Source organism: Mytilus edulis, chromosome 5, assembly GCF_963676685.1.
Source record: "Mytilus edulis chromosome 5, xbMytEdul2.2, whole genome shotgun sequence".
Lineage (NCBI taxonomy): Eukaryota > Metazoa > Mollusca > Bivalvia > Mytilida > Mytilidae > Mytilus > Mytilus edulis.
In genome coordinates, this window is record NC_092348.1 from 25091528 (window position 1) to 25113891 (window position 22364).

A 22364-nucleotide genomic window follows, 5' to 3' on the forward strand; every position below is an offset into this window, starting at 1 on the left:
GAATCCACTGTTACAGACCCTCATTCAAACCAATACAAAATTACAGCCATAATTTCGGATATTACAGTTATTACCGGTGACCTCAACATTGTTAATAACACTTCTACGAAATGTGTTATCGAAAGGTCCGAAATATCGTGAGCCTAAATCCATCAATTGGAAATACAACTTTAAAATATTGATGGATTCAGTTGAGGATTGTGCCAAGCGCGAGAAGGAAGACATAGACACTCTTTCCGAATGGATTAAGGCAGTTAGGTCGTTGATACAAATCAGAATTAAGAAACTGAATGGGTCTATCAATGCCATGCTACGTCAATCTTAAAAGACCCAAATGTTGCAAAACACCTATCCTACCTCCATGACAAATATGTTGTTGTCTCCACTGATAAAGCCCCAAACAACATCGTTTTTGTGTATAAAACTCATTACATTAACTGCTTGATAAACGAATTAGGTATTGACAATTCAAGTGGAAACTTAACATATACCCTCACGACACTTACCAAAGAGGAAATCCTGGCCTATTCTAGAGGGGGCGTGAATCAGATGTGGATACTTAAAAATTCCAAAGATCTTTTAGAGTACATACAATCTAACTCTCTTTCATCTTGTAACAGTATTAAAACATTTGACTTTTCTACTCTTTACACTAGCATTCCACATTCCAAACTAAGAGACAAATTGAAAGAGTTGATATTGCTCTGCTTATTAAAAACGAATGGCCAACGTAGATACAAGTATCTTGTCTTAGGGAGGGATAAATCTTATTTTGTAAAGAATCACTCTGATTCAAACAAAAAATTCTCTGAAACTGATATTATCAAGATGCTTGATTTCTTGATTTATGTGATTTAATTGCCTTGTGAAATATTTGTGACTTTCAATAAATATTCTTCAAGGCAAAAACAAAATTGACTTCGATTCTTTTTTTGAAAGCCGTAAAATTCAGAAATATATTTTTAGAAATACATGCAATGTAAAAAAAAAATGAATTGAGAGTCGGTTGTTCCATCTTCTATTATCTTATTGTTGCTAGTCTTAATTCCCTTTAAAAATGTGCATTTTGTGGTTTCAATATTTTCAAATTAAGTTGAAAATAAAGTGTAATAGTTTATTTCATTATAAATTTCTTGTTTAGTAACAATTCAGATATTATTTGGAGACTTTTTATAAATTCTTATGAAACAAATGACAATATGGAAAAACTCAATCCCTAACCTTTGACCTTGTTTTAAAAAGAAATGCACCAAATTTCAATTCTACGACCAGGCAAAAATAAAGAATAAACATGTCTCTTTCCAAAAAGTCATAATTTGGCCTGCAGGTAGGGTGGTCCATTAAAGATGAAAAATTGTTGACTTGGTCACTCCACTAATAGAATAGTATCATCTTATTTTTTATGTTTTTACATTCTTCTTTAATTTAAATGCTTATTCAAATTTTCCCCAGTTTCATACATTTCTTTTTAATGCAATACATATCTGATATTTCCTTTCTCCCTAAATTCAAAAGACATACAAAGCTGGGTGTTTAATAACATTGATCAATTCGGTGAAGGTTTAAACGGTGTCTACAATTTGAAAGAATATTGTTTGATATATTTCTGTTAATACTGAATTCAGGTAGGACATGTTAATTAAATATATATATTTAGTTTGACAAATTTGATTTTGAACGTTTCTTTTGAGTATTTCATAATCATAGTTCTGTTTCTGATTACTTATACTTAATAATGTTTATTTTGAATTTTTTTCACAAAAGTTTTATATATGAGGAAGGTGCATGGAATTTAGTTAAGACATTATACAAGTTATGGATTCAGTTGGGGTTTATGCCAGGCAATGGGCGAAACGTGAGAGAGAAGACGTAGATACTCTTTCCGAATGAATAACAGCTGTGAGATCGTTAATACAAATCCGAATTAAGAAAATTAATGGGTTTATTAATACCCACGCTGCGTCAATTTTAAAGACCCAAATGTTGCAAATTACTTGTCCTACCTCCATGACAGATAGACAGATATGTTGTTGTCCCCGCAGATAAAGCCCCAACAATATCGCTTTTGTGTGTAAATATCATTACATAAACTGCTTGATAAACGAATTAGGTATTGACAATTCACTTGGAAACTCAACATATACCTTCACGGCACTTATCAAAGAGGAAATCCTGGATAATTATAGGTCTGTTCTATGTTTCTTTGGAATTTCAACCAAAGATGAAGAACTGGATCTTCAAATACTGTATTGGATACCTAAACTATATAAGTGTCCTTACAAACAATGATATATTGCTGGTTCTTCCAAGTGCTCCACGAAACCTCTGTCTAAATTATTAACATCTATTTTATCAGCAATCAAAGCTGGGCTCCAAAGTTATTGTGAAACTGCCTTTTATAGAGGTGGCGTGAATCAGATGTGGATACTCTAAGATCTTTTAGAGAACTTACAATCTAAGACTCTCTCATCTTGCAATAGTATTAAAACATTTGACTTTTCTACACCTTACACAAGTATTCGCCATTCCAAGCTAAGAGACAAATTGAAAGAGTTGGTTTAACTTTGTTTCATCAATAAGAATGGCGAACGAAGATACAGTTATCTTGTCTTGGGGAGGGATAAATCCTACTTTGTAAAGAATCACTCTGATTCAAACAAAAAATTCTCTGAAACTGACATTATCAAGATGCTCGATTTCTTGATTGACATCATATTTGTTACGTTTGGAGGACGTGTTTTTCAACAGACTGTCGGAATTCCAATTGGAACCGATTGTGCCCCTCCTCTTGCCGACTTGTTTCTTTATTATTATGAGGCTGACTTCATATAGGACTATCCTTTAACTTTGCGTTCCGCTTAAAAGATGATGTTTTCTCACATATTAATACAAAGTTTGATGACTATTTTGAACGAATCTATTCCAAGGAACTAGAGATAAAGGAAACTATAGATACAGCTAAGTCTGCCTCATATCTAGACTTACATCTAGGACTTGACAATGAGGGTGGGTTGAAAACAAAACTTTACGACAAAACAGATGATTTCAGGTTCCCAATTGTGAACTTTCTATTTCTATGTAGCAACATTCCAGCAGCGCCTGCATATAAATCTCCAAATTGATACGATATGCCCGGGCTTGTATTACCTACCTTGATTTCATTGAAGAGGATCGCTACTCACAAGGAAGCTATTAAACCAAGAGTTCCAAATGGTGAAGTTGAGATCATCCTTTCGTAAATTTTACGGATGCCATCACGAGTTGGTTGACCGTTATGAAATAACCGTTTCTCAGGTGATATCGGATATATTCCTTATGTCGTAACTACAATACCCTTCCCTTTTCAGGAATGTCACCTACCGAATTAGACTATTTACCGGATTTGTAATATCATAAGCAACACGACGGGTGCCACATGTGGAACAGGGTCTGCTTACCCTTCGGAGCACCTGAGATCACCCCCAATTTTTGGTGGGGTTCGTGTTGCTTAGTCTTTAGTTTTCTATGTTGTGTCTTCTGTATTATTATTTTTCTTTTTGTTTTTAGCCATGGTGTTGTCCGTTTATTTTCTATGAGTTTGACTTTTTCTCTGGTATCTTTCGTCCCTCTTTTCTTTGTCAGATAATCCGAAATTCTTGAAACGGAATTTTGATAATTGTATTTTTCTTCATTTGTTGTCGGTCTGCTGCTCGATTGTATGGTACTGTTATATCCACGTTAAAAATTGGTAACCTTTCTAGTCAAAATTGTATACTTCCTGCAATACGTTATGAAAAAAAAGAGAAAAATCAAAAATGAAATGAACAAAAACAAATTAATTAAGTAATCAATCGAAATACACTTGATTCATAACGTCATAATAATTAACTCTTTAATGCTTAATTGACTATATAGGTAACAGTAACAGTTATTTGATGAATTTTTCAACCTATTAGGTTGCACTTTGTAAATACAGCTGTTTCTCAAAACACGCCTCTTTTGGGGAGTAATTGAATATTCATAGAAAATTGATTTTGTTTACATACTGGTTCCCAGTTATGCTCTCTGTGTTCCATATCGCAGAGACAGAACTTGGGAATGTTACCAGTAAATAAACACGTGCATATTGTTTACATTGAAATCTGTGGTAACCTTTCATTCGAGGTAGGGGTAGTTAAGAAAATTAGTGTAAGTTTAAACTCTGAGAAGTTCAGGGCATATAAACGTTGAAAATATGCCGCACAGCCCTATATTTTGACCTTTGAAAAAAAATGTGGTGCATATGAACTTTCAATTCTAGGATAAGATTTTTTTCAAAACTTCATAGTAAAAGTGGTACAGTTTTAGCCGTAAAAGGAGTTCCTATGGGAAATTGCATTGTCAATATTTACAGAAATGCAACCTATATAGGGTGAAAAAGGGGAACATTCAGAATTTAACCAAATTTGCTTTATTTCACAGATTTTAAAGAAATTAACTCAAATAAGAAGTTTTATAAATATTTAATGAAGATTGATAGAATCCTGGGCCTTAAATATGATGACTCAGCATAAATTCACAGTTTACAGTATGCAAAGTTTACTCAAAAGTCCTGGATACAAAATTAAATCATAATATTTGCATATTTGTAAGTTAAATTGTTAAGAAGTGCTTATATTTACTCTTCGCAGTCATTGAAACTCATAGATCCTTCCTGAATATTATTTATGGGGTATTTGTGTCCTTTCGATAACCCAAAAGTAAGCCGCAACACCTAAATCTGCTTTTTTGTCACCACGGCATAATAAATACAAGCTAGAAAAACAAAAATATCTCAAGAAAACTTACAATAGTGTGTTCTATCCTGAATATGTACTAAATTTTCCAAATGGCTAGAAACAGCAGAATGATTTAGGAAATTTGAGGCCCCAGGGGCAAAAAACATAGAAAATTGCCTACCCCCTGTGTCATAAAACAAATAATTTAACTTGTAAATGCTATGATTTTATGATTTTAAAGTTCTTGATATAGAAAACAATAACTATTCTTGGAAGTTATGCAAAAATCAGATGTTAGCAGTCATCTCTACAACATTTTAAGTGAATTTATATCTCAGACTGGTATCTGCATACATACAACTATTGCAAATATGGCTTTGTTTGAACACTTCTAGTATATATAGTAGCTAAATTGTGTCAGATATATGGTTACAGATGATACTGTTGTGACAAGAATTCTAAATTGACCATTTGAGGCAGAAAATGTGTCCTTCAATTGACAAATAGGCATACAGTAAGATGTGGACTGGAGACAGAGGCTGGATTGAATACTTTATATAATCTTGAATGTTGTAATGATTGACTGCTAAACATTACATTTATGATATTCTGATATGCTTTCAATATGTTATCAAAACAGTTTTTAACAGGTTCTAGGTATTTTTTATCAGAAAATATGCAAATAGGGTAAGCTGGCAATAATTAAAGTTTTGATTTCAAATTCTTTAAAAAATTGAAACAGGGGAGGGGGTATAAAATGTATAGTAAAGAAAAATTTAGAGTATACACAGTGATTTCTTTAAGACTTTAATTCTGATAAATGAGTATTAATGTGAGAAAAACTGATTTTAGAGAGTTTTCTATTTGAATAAATGTCTGTATAGGTTGCACTTTGTAAATACAGCTGTTTCTCAAAACACGCCTCTTTTGGGGAGTAATTGAATATTCATAGAAAATTGATTTTGTTTACATACTGGTTCCCAGTTATGCTCTCTGTGTTCCATATCGCAGAGACAGAACTTGGGAATGTTACCAGTAAATAAACACGTGCATATTGTTTACATTGAAATCTGTGGTAACCTTTCATTCGAGGTAGGGGTAGTTAAGAAAATTAGTGTAAGTTTAAACTCTGAGAAGTTCAGGGCATATAAACGTTGAAAATATGCCGCACAGCCCTATATTTTGACCTTTGAAAAAAAATGTGGTGCATATGAACTTTCAATTCTAGGATAAGATTTTTTTCAAAACTTCATAGTAAAAGTGGTACAGTTTTAGCCGTAAAAGGAGTTCCTATGGGAAATTGCATTGTCAATATTTACAGAAATGCAACCATTACTTACAATTGCAATCTGCACATGAAATTCAAATGAACAGGTTTTTTTTCAAACAGAACTTATAAACAATAAACTTTAACTTGAGTTAATTAGAAATAGCATAAAACTGGAAACATACAAATGTATAGTGCTGAATGATTGAAATAAACTCTTCATAGATACCATGATGGAATTTTTGAAATTTGAAATCCGAACGTTGAAAATGTAAAATTGAACACGGCGTCTCACCTAATTTGTTATGCAATAATGGACTTTGATTCATGACATTGTCATGATCATGTATTCGAAGTCTGGTTAGCTATTATAACATTGAAGTTATACATTCATTTCTTTTCTATTTACAACATGTAACGGCACATTGCGTAATAGTGTTATCATCCTTTACAGGTCATATTTCATATTAGGGTTTGGACGAGGGTGTCATTTCTTTTTTTCTTTAATTTTCTAAACTATTTGCTCTATCCTCTGCATGTATTTTTATCATTCCATTAATTATTACTTTTCATTTTGTTCCTATTTTCTCTCTCTTTTTTAATTTTTTGCCCATTTTTATAAGTATTAACCTATTATTCTCTATTATATAATTCCCACCCAGGTCCTCACGAAAGAGTATGGAGAATTATATGTTATGATCAGATCCTATATCATGATTCAGTTGTTTTCTTATTGCATCTCCCTGACAAATACATTTAACATACTATTTAGTTCGTTTCATTATTTACAGTATAATATTTCAATAATTTCAATGTATATTTTCATAACATATTTAAATGTGTACTAGGTCCATGAATTCATTAACGTCTCGACAGAGATGTCAAAGGACAATTTATTTTGAAATAAAAAATCTAATCTAATACAAAAAAAACTGATGAATCCAAACAACGACTTCAGATCTAGTAATCAATAACAAGCAGAAATATGCTCTTTGTCAGGAGCCTGTAATTCAGTGGTCGTCGTTTGTTTATGTAATACATATTCGTTTTCATTCATTTTTTGTACACTAATATGGCCGTTAATTTTCTCTTTTGAATTGTTTTACATTGTCATTTCGGGGTCGTTTATAGTTGACTATGCGGTATGGGCTTTGATCATTGTTGAAGACCGTACGGTGACCTGTAGTTGTTAATTTCTGTGTCATTTTGATCTCTTGTGGAGAGTTGTCTCATTGGAAATCATACCACATCTTCTTTTTATTTAAAAAAAAACATGGCGTTTTTTGGCAGATTCTATTTGTTTTTTACATATTGTTTTACATATACATTTAACACATCCTGTTTGTTGTAGTTATCTGTCTGTGTGTTAAACATTTGAACAAACACATGAATATAGCATTGGTAATACACGAGATCGCCCCATATATAGTATTGGTTCGTGTTGCACTATCTTTTTGTTTGTGTATGTGTTTTGTAGAATGTTTGTCATTCCACCGTGTTTGGTGGGTTTTTTTTTGTCCTGGCGTCTGTTTACGCGTTTAAAAATCTAGTAGTTTTTTTTTCCCGTCTCTCTTTGATTGTAAAAGAATGTTTTCTTAGTTTACACGTTTGAAGCTTTGCATATTATAGGAGGTGCACTAACAAGTTTGACAAGATATATTGATATGCAACAATTAAAATTCGTTTTATTCTGTTCACTTACTAGTATGATAAAAGTATTATACTTTTATCATAAGTGAACAGAATACTGTTAGTGCTATATAAATGTTTGGCTTTTAATTGATTATCAATGATATGTTTTAGGTAGTTATTGGATTAGTATAACAACAGTGAATACCAAGATGGCATCACAGTCTACAACAGTAAACACGGAAATATATTTTTACCGTCTTGTAGCACTGTTAATGGAAGTACCCCCAGAAGTTATTCGAAAATATATATCGACAAATATTCTATTGAACGGAGAAAAGTTTCACGAGTATCTCGAAAAAAATAAACACACCCTTTTTCATTTGTATGAGTCTATGAACTGTTGTATGTGTGTAAAAAACGGGAAAAGAAAGCTTTCAAAAACATTATCGAAAGATCAATTTAGAATTTTATTTAAATCTTATCATGACAGACAAGATAATTCTCATAAAAAATATTCTGGCGAAAGATTAGTGCAAACATGTATTTGTCACCATGTCCCAATACAAGATATCGATGTATCCGTCCTTGATATTACTTTAGCCAATGCCATATTAACAAAATGTGAGAATATCCCACATGAAAGGGGAGTGTATAACTGGTTAGAACAGATCGTTAAGGTTCGAAACGCACTTTTTCACTTAACAGACGTACGTTCAATAGATGACAACATGTACAAATATTACTGGAACTTTATATCTGGTTCCGTTGACGGATTATCAAACCTGGTTGGAAAACATTATAATGAATCAGTAAAAAATAAAGTAAATGAAATAAAGAAAAAGTTTGTAATATCCGGTAGCGAATATATGGAAGAAAGGTTATGCCGTGAATACTGGAGAGATAAATGTGTTAAGTTTGAGGTAAGATTATGTCTGAAGAAATGAATGAGCTTTGTTTGAGGTAATTTCATGCCGTTAATACCAGAATGATAAAGGTGTTATGTTTGAGTTAAACATAAAATGGCTAATAAAGAGGGATAGCAGTAATCATCAAAACGATCACACAATATCAACGACAAAAACCACACCCAAATGAAATAACAACGTATATACACGGATAACACATGCTTCATATCCCACAACCGACATTACTTCTTATGTATGATGGTGTTTAACCTGCGCATCCCAACTTATTTACTTATAACCATATGTCCTTATAAATACAAAATTAAATTTTCCTCTGTTCAAATACAGACAAGATGACAACTTACTAATACAAGGAAATAAAATGATTGGTAAAACAAGGTAAACATATGCTTGCTACTTCAAGAAGCTTGAAAATGTTGGTTAAGTTGTTGATACTGCTGCTTTAGAAACCTAAAAATGAGTACAACACTCCTAACATGTTTCATAAAATTTAATTGATTTCAGCAGTATTCGTAAATATTTAAAATCGGAAACTTCCATCTTTACTGAATAAGGGAGTCTTTCGCACATTTTTTCCAGTTGTTAATATAGTAGATATATCACGATTTTGAATATATAATACTGTGGATATGATCGTTATACATAACTTTGACATCTATTTCCGATATCTAGAATATAGAAAAGTCTGATGAATTTCAAGTAATCTTTAGTTTATGCTACAAAGTTCTATATTGTGAAAATAGAAAAGTTTAAAAGAGGAACGAAATATACCTGAGGGACAGTCATACTAATAGATTTAATTTATGCGTGGAGATGTTCATCGTAATTATTGGTGAATTGTTTCATCATGATTGTGCTTTTCATGCCCAAACTAAATGTTATTTGAATATAGTCATATAGGTAATCGTAGGACCCACTGTAACTCTGTTTCAATAATGGAAACAGAAACTATTTACCCCATAGAGCACTCTAGTTTACCTCCGTATTCTAATCAAGTTAGTTTGTCCGTTTGACCTATGGTTATAAATTACCCGCTTGCTATCGTTTATTCCCTTTTTTGTCCATTGTGTGTGTGGTTACATTCTGCCAAGGGTTACTGTTTACTGGTTACAATACGAGACATTATTTGAAGTATAAGTATGCTATTGATTATCTGTTTGTTTTTGTTTTAATACTTTGACCAGTTAAATCACAGAAAAGATCTTTGTAAATATGAAGAACTGTTGGAAAGTATTACAGAAGGGAATGCAAGTTATGAAATTCCTGAAACCTGTAGAGACGTTATGCAGAAAATAGGTATTTGAATAAACATAATGTGCTTCCACTAACATATTTAAAACTCTAAATATTAATCTGTCATAAAAATTGACAATCAGCTTTTCCATATTTATTGACAAATTTTTGAAAACTCTTGGTCAGCAATCATTAAATGACAAATGGATAATTACGAAAATAAGAGGAATTATCAAAACAATGTTATATTAATTAAAGCAAATACGTTACCGTTGGCAAATGGCTGGTTGAATTGGTAACGTTCATTTACAAATACTTCTGTAAAACTATGAAACCAGAAGATTACTAAAATATTGTTTTACATAAATGTGATTATTACATTCATCTATTTTACCTTGAAAATGATTTGGTCAACTCAATAGATAATTGATTAAAGGGGCACTAGCTGTCGGGTATGATGTTCACCGATTTGACTCAAATTTCCCTGTTTGACTTTCAAAATACTAAAAGTATATCCAATCTAGTTTGAAATACACAATTTACAATGTATAAATTCGAAATTATATATCAGCATTTCTTGTGTATTTAAGTCTGGACGCCGTCATGTTTCTTTCACTTATTTTGACAAAAGAGAATTTTAGCTTCAGTATTTCACTTTCAATAATGATTGAACAAAAACAAATTATATTTTTTTCTATTTCTCGTAGCTCCCAATAAAACAACTATTGCCCAGTGTGATACTAGCAAGGTATAGGGAAACATTTTAATGCCGATTAATTCATTGTACTTTGTCGTATGTATAACAACAATGTGTCCCATGCGTTATATATTTTTACGGAGGTCATCGCGAGTTAGTTGACCGTTATGGAATAACCGTTTCACAGATTATATCGGATATGTTCCGTATGTCGTAACTACAGTCCACTTCCCTTTTCACCAAGAATGTGACCTACTGAATTAGACTATTCATCGGGTTTGTAATAACATGAGCAACACCAACACGACGGGTACCACATGTGGAGTAGGATCTTCTTACCTTACCGATTACTGGTCACGAGAAACACGACGGTTTTGCTCAGCGTTTGTCTGTTACTTGTATGTGTCTTCTCACGTGATGAGATTTGAACATCTGTTAACTACTGATCATTTTCTATTGGAATGTTTGTTGCTCGATTCTTTAATTTTTGTTGTGTAGTAGACAGTTATTCATCTTTCCTTGGTTTTATTGTTTGCCATTGTTTCATGTTTCCTCCGTTCGAAGGATATTTGTTTATGTTATATTTTCTATTTGTACTGCATGAAGCAGCAGAAGAAAATAATTATATAAATTACCATATATTTATTACAAACTTTGCAACTTTGGTTTCATATTATTTTAATTTGAGATTTGCACTTAACACATAATTATAAACATACTTGAATTGAATGACAATTGTTTGCTTCTTAATTAAACTTAAAACGTTCCACTTTCTCACTTACAACAGAAAAAATTAAGGAATAGTTCAACAGTGTTCTGCACATATTTTAAGATAAGTAATTAATTTGGTGACTTTGATAACTTTGTTTAGTACAGAGATGTTTTTGTAATTCAGTGATCTATTAAAGTGCAGTAAATATAAACGTTATACAATCATCTATCTTTCCAAGTACGTGTTAGCTTAAGTTATCAGTTTTACCCCCATTTACACCCGGCAAGCAATTGCTTTCAGAAAATTTATTAACTGATTTTTTTCCCCTGTTTTCGCTTGATATTCCGCAAATCTGAATATTCTTAGATTTTCATCGTAATAATGATACCTTTTTCGATTGAATAAGTCAATAATTTGTCACCTTTTTTTTTATTTATCAACAAATATTGTAGGATTCGATTGTTTTGGTTTTTTTTTTAGTTTTTTTTATTTATTGAAATTCTCTCTCTCTTCCTATTTCCTTCATTTTAATTATTCCTTTATCTTTTCCATCTAGATTGCTTATGTTCAGTGGTAGACGACATAATAGTAAATGTATGTGGTAATGCAACTGTTCGGACAGTTATAGAGAGTACACACTTGAACAACAGTGACACTGATGGTCAGTATTCAGGATCATGGTCCGTTAAAGAACATCCTGTAAATGAAAACCCTTTACTCATTGGATCTTTTAGACATATACTTTTAAATGTATAAATATAAATGTATCAAAAACTAACCCTTCTGCTTGAATATTAAGATGTGTTTTAAAAGATTTTAGAAGAAATGTCATACAATTTTTATTTTTTTTCACATAACGATATTTTCCAGCAAAATTTTGTTTCAATACGTTTTTATCAACCTTTTTTATGTTATTCTTTTTTCAAAACTTTGTATGTTTTTGTTTCTTTATTTGGTTTGATCTTGTTTTGTACTGGTTAGTTAGTATTAATTATTAACTGTTGCAATTAACATTGTTTCAGGATCTAAGACGGTTCCGGTATTTATGCAAATTCAGGTACCATCGGACTGGGATACAGCAACACTTGTAGATTCTATAGAGGTCATGTGTGAACAGTATACCTCTGATATGCCAGTGAAGATTACATCCTTTTCCACAGAAGATGTTGAAATTTTAGCTGAAATTTGGAAAATGATCATGACAAAGGCTGGTAGTTTACAAAAGGAAATACGAATATTTATTCACGAATTAGTCACACTGTCTGGTATCCGAGCTCAAAATAAGCAACTTGATATTAAAATCATCATGGATGAGGAAGAAACAAAACGTGGTAAGCGTGAAATAGATGGATTACTTCTTCTTAATACTATAATGTTTTATAATGAAACGTCTTATAAAGATTTTTTTATTCTATGTCTACGATATTGCAGTTAATACCATACCCCCGTTGTGGATCTATATAACTCAGTACCTATATATTGAGTATATATGCATCAGTTGATACGATGTGTCAAGGCTTCATATCCTTATTATACTTCCTTTTATAAATCATTGCTGCTTACAAGTAAGTTGTTGAACCAAGAGTTCAAAATGGTACATTTCTTGATAGAGGGTTGCTGCTCACAAGGAAGCTATTAAACCAAGATTTCCAAATGGTGAAGTTGAAATCATCTCTTCGTAAATTTTACGGACGCCATCACGAGTTGGTTGACCGTTATGGAATAACCATTTCACAAATGATATCGGATATGTTCCTTACGTCGTAACTACAATCCCCTTCCCTTTCATGAATGTGACCTACCGAATTAAACTATTTACCGGGATTTGTTATCAAATATGCAATACGACGGGTGCCACATATGGAGCAGGATCTGCTTACCCTTCCGGAGCACCTGAGGTCACCCCTAGTTTTTGGTGGGGTTCGTGTTGCTTATTCTTAAGTTTTCTATGTTGTGTCATGTGTACTATTGTTTGTCTGTTTGTCTGTTTGTCTTTTTTATTTTTAGTCATGGCGTTGTAAGTTTATTTTCGATTTATGAGATTGACTGTCTCTTTGGTATCTTTCGTCCCTCTTTTGAAGTCATACATCCAAAAGTTTTCATACACGATCATCATTGGGATCTTTATTTCTATAATATTGAAAAAGCTTTGATTTTCATCAGTTTTAAACAGTTTTAATGTAAACATAAAATTGATAGATGTCTATTACTTGGGTTTATGAGAACTATAAGGAATAAGTCCGTTGCCTAAAGAAAAAAAACCTACAGCAATTGTTTGCAACTATCCTGAGTCAGGAATCTGATGTTCAGTAGTTGTCGTTTGTTGGTGTGGTTCATGAGTTTATTTACAACCACTGGGTCGATGCCACTGCTGGAGATTTATTTCCCAAGGGTATCACACGCCCAGTAGTCAGCACTATTTGTGCTGACATGAATTGTCATTGATATGGTTATATTTATAAATTTACTGTTTACAAAATATTGAATTTTTTTAAATACTAAGGCCTTTCTACCTCAGGCATAGATTACCTTAGCTGTATTTGGCAAAACTTTTAGGAATTTTGGTCCTCAATGCTCTTCAACTTCGTACTTTATTTGGCCTTTTTAACTTTTTTGAATTCGAGCGTCACTGATGAGTCTTTTGTAGATGAAACGCGCGTCTGGCGTATATACTAAATTTAGTCTTGGTATCTATGATGAGATTATTTATTATAAGTGTTCCTCGTTTCTAGTTCTTGTACATAGATCAGACCGTTGGTTTGTCCGTTTAAAAGGCTTAAGACTAGTCATGTTTTGGGACCCTGTATAGCTTGCTGTTCGGTGTGAGCCAAGGCACCGTGATGAAGACCGTATCTTGAAATATAATGGTCTACTTTTATAAATTGTGACTTGGATGGAGGGTTGTCTCATTGGCACTCATACCACAATCTTATATCTAGATGAATAAAGTCATCATAGAGATACCAGGTTTTAAATTTAGTATTTGCAGCAGACGTGCATTTCGTCTTAAAAGATTCATCAGTGACGCGCGAATTAATAAACGTTAAAAAGGCCAAATAAAGAACGAAGTTGGAGATAATTGAGGACCAAATATTCCTAAACGTTTTGTCAAAGGTAAGGTAATCTATTCCTGAGGTTAAAAATCCTAAGTATTTCAAAATTCAATGATTTGTAAACGGTAAATTAAATAGTACGACCATATCAATGATAATTCATGTCTGACTACTGTGCTGGTGATACCCTCAGGGCATTACAACTCCACCAACTGTGGCATCGACCCATTTGTTGTGAATAAACTCATCATGGATACCAGAATTAAAATGTTGCATTTGCGCCAGACGCGCGTTTCGTCTACACCAGACTCATCACTGATGCACTAATAAAAGAAATGTTAAAAAGGCCAATAAAGTACGAAGTTGAAGAGCATTGAGGACAAAAAATTCGTAAAGAATCGTTCTCCTTTAAATATATATTTCCCAAGTGATGAAGATTAATTCTGATGGGTCCGACTCGGTTACTAAAGCTTGTTTTCAAAATAACATCTAATTAACATGCTACTTTTCACAATGCAAAACGGTTATGTTGCTGTTTGATAAATGTCTTTACCAAATAAAGTTTGCTTTAAGATGCTTGTTTGTGCAATTTCGAGACCAGACTAACATGGATATCATTTTGAAATAAAAGATCAGAATGTTAGCAGTATATGACTTACAGAAGGTCATCTAATTCGCATTCGTTGACTATTAGCCTATTGAATGGTTATACATGTTTGTACATGTGCAATCAGGATAGAAATGTTACAATGAATTATAATTTGACAGCTGTGTACATGGGACATTTTTCATTCTTTTGAATTGTTTGTATGTCATCTTAATCCAGTTATTTTTGCAATATGTTTTTTTTAGCCTTAAGCCCTCTTTACTTTTCATCGCAGCGTTATTTTTCTACTCAGAAAAGTAATATAATCGTCACCTTCTCTACAGCACATAAAATACTATACAGCAAACTACCGGTAACCATATAAAACAATAGTGAATGACATCATGTGATTTTGAAGGTTAAACAGGTCCTATTTTACTAATCATCTTGCCCATGAACCAAAAATAAAATCAATTAATGAACTTGGCGGGATAAATGATATATATTGAATCATGCATACAACCGATCTTGCTCATCCTTTTCAATTAAAATAGTTCATTATATTATTAAATGTCTTTTTTTATTATCTACTATTTTATATACAATTTTGTTCTTACTTTTCAGCCTTCCCAGGTCTTCATCAACTGTTTACCGACGTCCAAGGGCCAACAACACATCTAGAACAATTGCCGAATGATTTTGAAACAAATTCTCACATCGAACACCCGGATTCAGAGGATTCAAATAGTATATATAGAGAGTCGCCAGCGCTTCTTAATGAAGATAAAACAAAAGAGAAACAACAAAACAGCAAGGATACTCTTGAAACAGCATCACGTCAAACAAGCAACGATCAAAATAATGATCATTGTGGTGATACAGTATTTTATAAAAGAACTACTCAAGAAAATAGTTCAAATCAAATGGAAACAGATAGTACAAAAATGCAAAATATAAACAATCATAGAGAAGAAAGAAGAGTTAGTCTGGATCTGAAGACAGGAGAAATTCCTGTTGACAGCGAAACAGGAATGAACACTTCAGTAAATGAAACAGAAATGAACACTTCAGCAATAAACACTTCAGAAAAAAGGCAAAAAGCCACGATAGCTGGAAATAAGCCAGCATTTGCAGCAGAAATCACAAACACCACTGGAAAACTAAATGAGACGGTGCAACTGATTTGTCGTACGGAAAACGTAAAACAGAGAGTTGAGTGGTATTTCAATGGTCAACTTATTTATGACTCCGATCCAACATATTACCGTGTAGTTAATCATACAGATGGCACTAGAATTTTAAGAATTTCAAGGCTACAGGACAAGCACAATGGTGTATACATGTGTGAAGCGAGTAATGAGTTCGGATCAACCAACATGAAGGCATATATAACAGTGTTAGGTTAGTATGTCCTTTTATTTGTTCACGTAATATATTATGAAGAAAAATTGACTGATTGAATCGTCTGTATCAAAACTTTATCCTTATGATATTCTTTCAAAATGTGTTTTTATTCATAAATTGAAAAACTGCACTGGAATATATATATTGGTGATATATTGCACTTCAACTGTTGTGGTTCTAAAACATCTTTGGCTTTCAAATATTAAGCTTTGAGCGTTCCTGAAAGTAAATCCAGAAAAGCGCCTCAGACGCATAAACTCTATGACGAATTGTTATGATCATTCTTTACAACACTGTGTCGATATTTCTGTTGTTGGACTGTTAGTCTCAGAGGGTATCATTAGCTCATGATTTAAAACAAACCTTATTTTACCATTTTCTAGGGTTTTTTTAAGCCCTTCAGCTGTTTCTGTTTTCATACATCCTTGGCTTTCAATTTTTTGGTAAATCCAGAAAAGCACTTCGGACGCATGAATTTTATAATGTGCTGTTTTTATTTTTTAAGTGCTTCTGGCTTTGCTTATATTAGATCTGTTTGAAAATTATTATTTTTTAAATGTACAAGAACACGGTAGGTATAGTGTCCGGCTAGGATCGTGGTTTTTCGAGTGATTTGATCGGGCTTTTTCGAGTGTGACCACTATTTTTCAAGTGAATATGATCAAAAATGTAAACAAACAGACTTCTTTTGTAACAAGACGTGATAAAGAAGCTTGAGTTTGATAAACAAGGCTGTACATGATATGTAAGCATTTGAGATATAAAGATAGTATCATTCTGACATTGCTTTTCGTTTAAAAAGTTTAGCCTTAAAATGCTTTTATTCCTAAATACCGAATAAAGCCATTTTCTTACACATACCAATGCAAATGTGGACGGAAATGCATTCATGGAATCTATATATCCTTATTTATACAGACACTTTACAAAAACAATTGTTATTGCATTGAACACGACATTTTGAGAGTAAATTCAGTTTTTTATGTCCGGGTTTTTTCGAGAGCATTCCGGGCTTTTTCGAGTGTGTCCTTTTTTTATCGAGTGATTATACACATTCTTTATAGCTAAAATTCTTATGCGTTTACGTTTAAAAACTATTAAATAAATAGTGGGTTTCAACTTGTAACCTGTGCTGTTTTGTGTAGCTTTTGAACTATAAAATTAATACATTTTATGTAACCGTCGTTGTTATACATACGTTTATTGTATTATTGAATCGTTTTTATTGTATAAACTTGAGAATGGAAATGAGAAATGTGTCAAAGAGACAAGAACCCGACCATAAAACTGACAACAGCAGAAGGTCTCTAACAGGTCTTCTATGCAGCGAGAAATCGTCGCACCCGGAGGCGTCCTTCAGCTGGCCCCTAAATAAATATATATACTAGTTCAGTGATAATGAACGCCATACTAAACTCCAAATTGTACACAAGAAACTAAAATTAAAAATAATATAAGACTAACAAAGGCCAGAGGCTCCTGACTTGGAACAGGCGCAAAAATGCGGCGAGGTTAAATATGTTTATGAGATCTCAATCCTCCCTCTATACCTCTGGCCAATGTAGAGAAGTAAACGCATAACAATACGCACCTTAAAATTCAGTTCAAGAGAAGTCCGAGTCTGATGTCAGAAGATGTAACCAAAGAAAATAAACAATTAAAATGACAATAATGCATAAATATCAACAAACTACTAGCAGTTAACTGACATGCCAGCTCCAGATTTCAATTAAACTGATTGAAAGATTATGTCTTCATCATATGAATATTAGGCACAATCCTTCTCGTTAGGGGTTTAGTATCATACCATCATAACATATATGAGAAGATATACCTATATGGTTCCAAATTGGGTTTCCCCTTTAGCACTTATTTTTTCGCCACTTCTTTCGCCAAAACAATATATTTTTCGCCAAGTAACATAACTATATCTTTCGTTTAAATTTTTTGTTCTATCCAATCCCACACCTAAACCGTTATTTTTCCCGTTTATTTTTCGAACTAGTTATTTTAGGGGCCCTTCATAGCTTGTTGTTCGGTGTGAGCCAAGGCCCCGTGTTGAAGTCCGTACCTTAGACTATATAACGGTTTATCTTTATATATTGTTATTTGGATGGAGAGTTGTCTCATCGGCACTCGTATCACATCTTCCTTTATCTATCATATGGTCCGACCATACGCGTACAGTTTGACATAAGCATAGACTATTCGAATTGAGACGTACATGCATTTATTGTATAAGATGAAATGTATGTTATTAAAAAAGTATACATCTTAGATATTTCATGATATATTTGTCTTTTATCTTGTATTATTTATTTTAATGTTTAAGAAATGGAAACCGAAAATGACTGAATGCTACAACTGTGAGCAGGAGTCTGCTAAAGGATCCTATTTAGGCTAATGAATTACATTTATATTTTTGTCCATCTGATGAGTTAAGCCTTTTTCTACTGATTTTTATAGTTCGTTCTTATGTTGTACTGTTATCATGACCACTGTCCCAGGTTAGGGGAGGGTTGGGATCCCGCTAACATGTTTAACCCCGCCACATTATTTATGTATGTGCCTGTCCCAAGTCAGGAGCCTGTATATTCAGTGGTTGTCGTTTGTTTATGTGTTACATATTTGTTTTTCGTTCATTTTTTTACATAAATAAGGCCGTTAGTTTTCTCGTTTGAATTGTTTTACATTGTCTTATCGGGGCCTTTTATAGCTGACTATGCGGTATGGGCTTTGCTCATTGTTGAAGGTCGTACGGTGACCTGTAGTTGTTAATGTCTGTGTCATTTTGGTCTTTTGTGGACAGTTGTTTCATTAGCAATCATACCACATCTTCTTTTTTATACATGTATTCATATCATTGTTGCTTTTATCTGAAATTTTATTCAAATTTTGTGTTTAATGACAATAAAAATGGGATGGATTAAGTGTGTGTGTTTTTATGTTTTTTTATTAATAGGTTTCTATTATTAATCTTCGGAGTTCACCACAAGAAATATTATTAACTGTAAAATAAAAAATAACATGAAATGAAGTTAAAATGAATATGAGATCCCTGCACAATGTTCTAGACACCGTTTTGTTAAGGATCAAGTTATTTGTAAATGAACACTGGAAAATAGTTGTATAACGCTCTCCAGACAGAATATTTGCATTAAATTGAAAAAAGATTCATTTTGATATGTTTTTGATGACTTATTGGGAATATATGATATTGTCCTTCACTTAATTATAGTTCTAAACTTGAAAAAAAGTAATTTTTTAAAGCCTAGAATACCTTCAATTTTCTGTAAAAAAAACCCGGACCATTTGTCTAAAAACCCGGACGAATTCACAGTTGCTCTCGAAAAAACCTGGACAATAACAAACACTGATTTATTTATTAAATACAAGGAAATTGAGCTTCTTTGTTGATCAAAACATATATGGTATTCAATATAAGATGCGTAGTAATGTTTAAAACTGTTATAATTACGAAATATCCGTTAATTGAACTTATCGCATGTTTTATCACACGAAAAAGCCCGAACCACACTCGAAAAAAATGGACCAAATCACTCGAAAACCCACGATCCTAGCCGGACCCTATACCTACTGTGAAGAATACTTTACTTTTATCAAGAACGAAAGTAAACAAACGTACGATACCATTATTAGTATATTTTACCAATCAATGCAGCTCATCACTGTTATTATTCAATATCTGACATGAACTATCGTTTTTATTCGTTTATTTAGGTAACCCATTTGCAGGAAATAAAAGTAAGTTCAATCGATATAAAATGCACCACAGAAAAAGTAAAATCACAAAAATACCGAACCCCGAAGAAAATTCAAAACGAAAAGACCGAAATCAAATGGTAAAATCAAAAGCTCAAACACATCAAACGAATAAATAAAAAAATGTTATATTCCTGACTTGGTACAGGCGTTTTCTTGTGCAGAAACTGATGGATTAAACCTGGTTTTAAAGCTATGTTTGAACAAAACAAATAGATATAATAGGCAGAAATGTCAAAAGAAAGGGGGACAGCCGTCAACAATGATTGTGTTATTATCTTCTTCACTAGAAAATAACAAACATATAACACAGGAACACAAAAAGACATATAGACAAAGCATATTAGCAAAAATATTATGAAAAACAAGAATACAAAAAAAATACCATAGCACAATAACACAATGACGGTTTTTTTCATCTTTACTGACTAAACGTTGGTCTATCTGAAATCAAAACATTAGAATGAGTAAGGGTTTTTGTCTTTTTTTAATATCATGTAGAAGTAAAGAAACAGAAGAAAAAAATATAATATATTAAATAACTGATATAGATGTTATGTTTTTCAAATCTTACAGAACGTTCGTGTATATATGCTATGAAGTTTACAATATTCTCTTTTATCAGGAGCAGCGCCATCTGAGGATCCCGTTGGTAGACAAATATTTCAAATCGACAGACGAATCGAGTTATCAGCACTACCAGTTATCAACAGGGGCGTTTTAATTGAACGAAATAATATTATATATTTGCTTTCAAAGAAAAAACTTTTCAAATATCATATAATAGATTGTAAGCATTCGGGAATCGATCTTCAAAGTGATTCCCACGATCTTGCCGTAATAAATGCATCAACAATTGCCGTCACTGTACCAGATACAAACAGAATAGAATTGTATAATATTAAGGATGGGGAAAATAAGGATGTAATGTATGTTAAGACTGATTTTTGGTGCTATGCTATTTCAGCAACCACGAGTGATTATGTTGTTGTTTGCATGAACAGTAAAAACAAAGGATTAAAGTTCATTAATATAAGAGACAATAAATCAATTGAACATATGCAGGATGTGAAAGTTCATGAAGAAGATGGTCTTTTCTTTTCAAGTCCTTATTTATACTATACAAATTATACAAACAAATATATTGCTTGTTATAATGATGATCGTAAGCTACATTTCACTTTTGAGGATAAACCTTTTCCAAACCCACCTATTGGAATGACCATGATAGACAATGACACACTGTACATTGTTTGTGAAACATCAAACAGCATTTTGCATGTTAGCATTTCTAAGAAACGTCATAAGCCCGTTGAATCAGGGTTTGAATCTGTTGTTAAACCCTGTGTTGTTCTGTATAGTGAATTTACAAGAAAATTGTTTATATTAGATAACATTAACAATTTGTTTGTATATGAACAAATTCAATCTATAAAGTGAACTAGAATACTTATGAATTACTTTAAAATTTTATAATATATAATGTTATGTTTTGATTTATTAAACTTATTTCAACTACAGAGAGTTTCAAAGTATTACAAAGTTTGATTATAAATATGTTACAAAACTTTGAATTTTGCTTTTCTACCTCAGGAACAGATTACCTTAGCTGCATTTGGCAAATTGTTTATGAAAAAATAAGTGATAGATTCATCCGAATGAAGTGTGTATATATATTTCGTTGCAATTTTATTTAAGGTTATAGAGTTAATACCGAAAACCATTTTCTGCATTCTTTTCAGTCTACCCACCTGTATAACTATGAGCATGTAAGTGGACTTAAAATGAATAGGGACTGGCCACTCGTGATTTAATTAAGTTTGATTTCAATCCCGTGTAATGTTCTGGAGTTATAGTCCGTTGCGGCCTTTCATGCATTATCTTTTGTCTGTTTTAGTTTTCTACGACATCAGAAAAAAATATGTATCGTCTTGTGATGTAACAGACCAATCATTTAAGGTTGCAGTTTAAATGTAAAGCATGTGATTTAGCATTAAAGAAATAGATATTATAATTTCAATAGACTTATTCATAAATTTGACTGCATCCTGGGCCATGTATACGCATTGTGGAAGGTAAACTTTGGTCGTTTACACCCTTTTTCCAGTTTAACTCTGGTAGATAGATATATCATTGACCATAACAACACATCACCTCAATTTTGCTCCCAGTCAACGCCGTGTGGGATGGGGTTGGAGGGGGCATACAAATACCGGGCGTCATCCGTCAAGTTTTATAAGCTCTCGCTTCAAATACAGCTTTTTTTCAATTTTTATAATTTTTATATATAAAGATTGATATCGACAAAAGCTGAGACATGTTTGAGACTCAGTGC

The 22364-nt window shown here is 32.5% G+C and overlaps 1 protein-coding gene across 1 annotated transcript; it reads left to right on the top strand.

Moving 5' to 3' along the window:
* Positions 1 to 1527: 1527 nt before the first annotated feature.
* LOC139523283 (uncharacterized) lies at positions 1528 to 22049 on the top strand. Its single transcript, XM_071317150.1, has 8 exons — positions 1528 to 1625; positions 7807 to 8555; positions 9746 to 9857; positions 11760 to 11864; positions 12226 to 12534; positions 15467 to 16243; positions 19988 to 20011; positions 20655 to 22049. Exons 2-8 carry the CDS (start codon positions 7845 to 7847, stop codon positions 21467 to 21469), a joined length of 2853 nt encoding a protein of 950 aa, XP_071173251.1. The 5' UTR covers positions 1528 to 1625; positions 7807 to 7844; the 3' UTR covers positions 21470 to 22049.
* Positions 22050 to 22364: the final 315 nt, after the last annotated feature.

What these genes read in the sequence shown, in the direction of transcription:
- LOC139523283 (XM_071317150.1), top strand. Translation starts at nt 7,845, where the DNA reads ATGGCATCACAGTCTACAACAGTAAACACGGAAATATATTTTTACCGT. An exon ending in ATAAATGTGTTAAGTTTGAG is followed by an intron (nt 8,556 to 9,745) that starts GTAAGATTATGT and finishes TACTTTGACCAG; the next exon opens with TTAAATCACAGAAAAGATCT. An exon ending in TGAGGAAGAAACAAAACGTG is followed by an intron (nt 12,535 to 15,466) that starts GTAAGCGTGAAA and finishes CTTACTTTTCAG; the next exon opens with CCTTCCCAGGTCTTCATCAA.